The sequence below is a fragment of the Rhipicephalus sanguineus genome, unplaced genomic scaffold (genome assembly GCF_013339695.2).
Source record: "Rhipicephalus sanguineus isolate Rsan-2018 unplaced genomic scaffold, BIME_Rsan_1.4 Seq943, whole genome shotgun sequence".
NCBI lineage: Eukaryota > Metazoa > Arthropoda > Arachnida > Ixodida > Ixodidae > Rhipicephalus > Rhipicephalus sanguineus.
This window is the reverse complement of record NW_023616346.1, coordinates 80394-85154: the sequence shown is the minus strand read 5'-3', so window position 1 is coordinate 85154 and position 4761 is coordinate 80394. Positions and strand designations below refer to the sequence as shown.

Sequence of the window (4761 nt, the reverse complement as noted above, 5' to 3'; positions counted from 1 at the left end):
GGTACGTGGACGATTATCTGATCGTCGTATGCAGAAAGGAACTAAGCAACGCAATAGCAGAAGTGCTCCGGGTCTTCGAGCAACAGGGCATGGGACTGAAGTTCACCTTTGAGTCTCCAGAAAACAACCAGATACAATTCCTGGATCTAAGTATTCTATGGCAAGGGATAAGTTGGTCGACGTACACTCCAGGACAAAAAAGTCGCCTGAAGTACCAGGTTACACATTCCAAGTTAGTAAAGAATGGCATGCTAGGTCATGTATTAAGGCGTCCTGACGATGTCGTGTGTACACGATGAACAAGAGTGTTACGAACAGGCCAAAAATGGGGATGAAGCGGTTATCGCATCAGTGGTGCGCATTGCAGCTTGAAGCTATTAAAATCGCAAGCAAGAAAAGAAAGAATAGAAGAAAAAAGAATGGTCAGGACTGTCGAGCGCATCGGGCGAGTAAGTGAACGACAGCGAGTCTCGGATGGACAAGTGACGTCAGGTTTATTGGTAGCCTTATATTGAATCCAGTACATGCCACGCTGCCATCTCTCAGTATCTTGTAAATACATAAATTTATACAGCATCTAGTGTATTGCCGTAATACATCCCCCCCCACGGTAAACTGAAACCAAACCATGCACCAAAACGTATGGTCCGAAAAAACAATGTTCACAGGTCGGTCTTTCGGCTGCGGATCCTCGTCCTACCGCGACCGTGAGACGCATGGCGTAAAAACAGAACCTGAGGTTCCTCTGCTGTGGAGCTGCTTTCCGAGGTGACGTGGTTTGCTGGCTGGTGCTGCTTGGTCGCTCCAGGGTGGTAGTCATATAGGCTGTCCGCCACTGGGGTTCCGGAGGGTTGGCAGTGGGGGTTCCCGTCGTTGGCACATGTGCGTCCGATTCGCTGAAGTACACCTGTTGGGGGGAGGTCCTTTCCACACGTAAGAGCGGGCGTTGAGCTGGCCCTAAGACGGTTGCTGGGGAGTTGACATCTCGCACCCAAACCCGCTCTCCGGCCTGAAGAGACCGCAAGGTGTGGGCTGCATACCTTCGGTTGAAGTCTGACGCTTGGCGCCACCGGTTATCTTGGTCAGGTTGAGTGATAGTGACCGAAGGAGGCCAGGCTGGCTCCAGCAGGTGCGACGTCTTCGGCAGCCGGGTCTGTAGGCGCCTACCCATGAGCAGCTGAGCAGGACTCACTCCATTTACGCCAGGTGTGTCCCGGTATGCCTTAATGCCAGGTAGGGATCATCCGCCTTCCGCAACAGGTTTTTGAATGTCCTCACTATCCGTTCCACCCCATTCTACTGTAGAAAATGGGGGCTGCTGGTGACCTGGCAGAAGCCGTAGGACTTGGCGAAGGCAGAGAATCTTTCGCAGCGAACTGAGGACCGTTGGCGCTGCGCACCACTCTCGGAATCCCATGGCGTGCGAAAACGCTCTTGACGGCGTTGATGACCGCAAGTGCTGTGGTTGAACGCAGACTGATGACTTCCGGGAAACGTGACCGGTGATCCACCAGAAGGACAAAGTCTTGGCTGTTGAGATGAAAAACATCGATGCCGACTTCTTCTCAGGGCCGACGTGGAGTGGTTGAGGGAAGCATTGCATCGGTTGATGCCTTGATGCCCGTCATGGAGAAGCTCGAGCATGTGGTGCTGAAGGGCAGACGCACGAGGATGCGGGACCCTTTCAGAAGCAGTCCCTCACAGACGCTGAGGTCACCTTGGTACTGCCAGTACTTCTTCTCATGGAGAGGCAAGTGGGACTGCCGAGGCCAGCCGTTGGCGCAGCCGACGGCGAGTGCAGGCTGCACTCGCCGTTGTTGGCTTTGGCCTGACGCAGGTGCTCGAGCTGCGACGAGACGATGTCTGGGAAGAGCGGACGACCTCTTGGGCAAAGGGCTCTACTTGATTCACCGGTTGCATGACGGGGAGTCCAGCGGTGCGCGCGAAAGCGTATCGGCTGTTGCCAGCAGCTTCCCTGGTACGTAGAGTACTTGGTACTAGAAACGCATGAGCTTCAAGCGAAACCGCTGGATCCGTGGTGGCAGCAGGTCAACATCCATGGAACCCAGGAGCGCTACTAGCGGTTGATGGTCCATCTCGAGGAAGAACTGAAGTCCACGGACGTATTCCTCGAACCTTTGCACCGCCCAGCTGGCTGCCAAAGCTTCTTTTTCTGTTTGGCTGTACCGGCACTCTGTGCATGTGCGGGAGCGCGATGCGAAGGCCACTGCTCGACGCTCAACGGACGGCTGTTCTTGGAGAAGTAATGCCCCGAGACCACAGGAGCTGGCGTCAGCTGAGATCGTGGTCTTGTACGTGGTGTTGTAGCGAGCCACGCAGAGGTCTGAGTACAGTAGCTTCTTGAGCTCGGAGAAGGCAGACTGCTGCGCCGGGCCCCAAGTCCAGGCAGAGTTCTTGAGCCGCAGTGCTCGGATCGGCGCAGTCACCTCCGAAACGTGCGGTAACAAGCGTCCGATGTGGTTCACGCGGCCTAGCAGGCGACGGACCCTTGCGACATCTTCGTGTGGATGCATGGCTCGGATCGCTGCAACCTTGTCTGGGTCTGGAGAAATTCCTTCCGCGCTGACCACGACGCCAATGAACTTGACACTCGAGCTCGCAAACGAGCATTTCTTGCGGTTGAGTGTGACTCCTGCCTTTGCTAGCCGGTCCCTGACTTGTCGGAGACGGCGGTCATGCTCGGAGCGTGTCTTCCCAAAGACGAGGATGTCGTCAATCATGTTCACCACACCCGCTTGGCCTTCGAGGATCCGGGACATCTACCGCTGGAAGTTTCCGGTGCAGACGTAATCCCAAATGGCAGCCGGAGAAAACAATAGCGTCCAAACGGGGTTATAAATGTGGTCAATTCTTGGGACTCTGGTGACAGCTTGACCTGGTGGAAGCTTGACGTGGCGTCTAGCTTGGAAAAAACTTTAGCCTCTCCAAGCAATCTGAGACATTGTTCCACTGCAGGGAGCACGTGATGCTCTCGAAGAATCACCTTATTGAGGCGAGTCAAGTCCACGCACAGCCGATAGCCGCCCGAGACCTTGGGGACGACAACCAGCCCAGCACACCAGTCAGTGGGTGTGTCCACTCGACGAATCACGCCCTCCGCTTCTAGCTTGTCTAGCTCAGTCTTGACGACGTCGCGGAAAGGGAGTGAATGCGCCGGGGTTCGCTCAACGAGAAAGGCGTAGCATTGGGTTGCAGCCTTATAGTGTAGGCTTGGGGAGCGTCCCAAGTCGTCGGACTGGGATCAAGACAAAAGTCGCCAGTGGGCTGTGAAGTCCTCGCGACTTCGTCGACTAACGTGCAGACGCCCAAGGCTTGAATTGCCGGGAAGCCTAGCAGCGGGACCGTCTTGGTTGCTAGGACGTAGAGAAGCTGCTTGGTTGACTTTCCGTGCCACGACAGGGTAGCGACGGAAGTGCCTATGACCGGCAGAATGTTGTTGTCTGGGCCTTTCAGCTCGCTCTTGAGGTCTTGAAGCTTCGACGGGACGCCGGAAAACGTATGGGTACAACTGAAACTTCGGCGCCGGAGTCCGCCTTGAAGGAAAGTGGGCGGCCATCGACGAGTACCTCGACGGACTTCGCGTTCGGGCGCTCTCCCGCAACTGCATGCAACTCGATGGAGCTGACTCGATGGAGCTGGCCTTACGCGCTTCTTTTTGCGGCACACGTTTTTGAAATGGCTACTCTTGCGACAAAAGTTGCACGACGCACTGCGAGCGGGACAGTCGGCGCGAGGGTGTGAGGCTCGTCCGCAGAATGGGCACAGCTGCTGCGTTGTCTTATCTGCTGGCGCTTACTTTCCCTTGAGAAGGCGAGCGGCGTCGACGGTGAACGAAGATGCCTCCGCCGAGTCACGAGCCCTGCGCTCGTTACCTGCGTCTTCGTGCTGACGAACGTACGTCAGCGCTTCGTGCAGCGTCATTTTCGGGTTCCGATAGAGCTTGTCCGAGAGTTCGCGGTCGAGCAAGCCCACGAGAAAAGGGTCTCGGACGAGCCGCTCTTCGGCGTCGGGCGACGGATAGTTGCAGGACTCGACCATTGTCCGGAGCGCCGTAAAAAATGCGTTGGCCGTTTCCCCTGGTTGCTGCGCACGGCGGTGGAAGCGCGCTGACTCGTACAGCTCGTTCGGCGGGTGCACGAAGTGGTCGGTGAACGCCTTCTTCACGGCGACGACGTCTTTCATATCCGCCTCGCCTAGCGTGGTCGACGTGAGGACAACCCTCGCTTGCGGGTCCATACAGTGAAGCATGGAGCGCACTTGTACCTCAGCCGGAGCGACGTAAAGTCCAGAAGCGAGCGAGAAGTCCTCGAACTGCAGCAGCCATGTCGGCCACGAGCTGGGGTTGTCGAAGTCGAACTGCGACGGTGGACGCAGCTGGGCCATGCCTTGCAAGAACGGAGCGGCCGGCATCCCGGCGGAGCCCTCCACACCGGTAGTCGGCATGGCAGAGCAGCGGCGGCGGCGGGGCCCGTGTCACGAGGATGCAAGCACGGGATCAGCGAAGATGAATCCCGCCCACTTCTGACACCATGTCGAGTGCATCGGGCGAGTAAGTGAAACGACAGCCGAGTCTCCGGGCGGACAAGTGATGTCAGGTTTATTGGTAGCCCTTATTATTGAATCCAGTACATGCCGCGCTGCCATCTGTCAGTACTCTTGTACACTACATAAATGATACAGCCATCTAGTGGTACTGCCGCCCACTACAAGGACGAAACGTGCAAAAATACCTCTTCCCTC

General features: G+C 56.5%; 1 protein-coding gene across 1 annotated transcript; it reads right to left on the bottom strand.

Moving 5' to 3' along the window:
- Nucleotides 1–3813: 3813 nt before the first annotated feature.
- On the bottom strand, nt 3814–4464 carry LOC119378721 (uncharacterized). The gene has a single exon (XM_037647756.1). It carries the CDS (start codon nt 4462–4464, stop codon nt 3814–3816), a length of 651 nt encoding a protein of 216 aa, XP_037503684.1.
- Between the last annotated feature and the right edge of the window lie 297 nt (nt 4465–4761).

What these genes read in the sequence shown, in the direction of transcription:
- LOC119378721 (XM_037647756.1), bottom strand. Translation starts at nt 4,464, where the DNA reads ATGCCGACTACCGGTGTGGAGGGCTCCGCCGGGATGCCGGCCGCTCCG.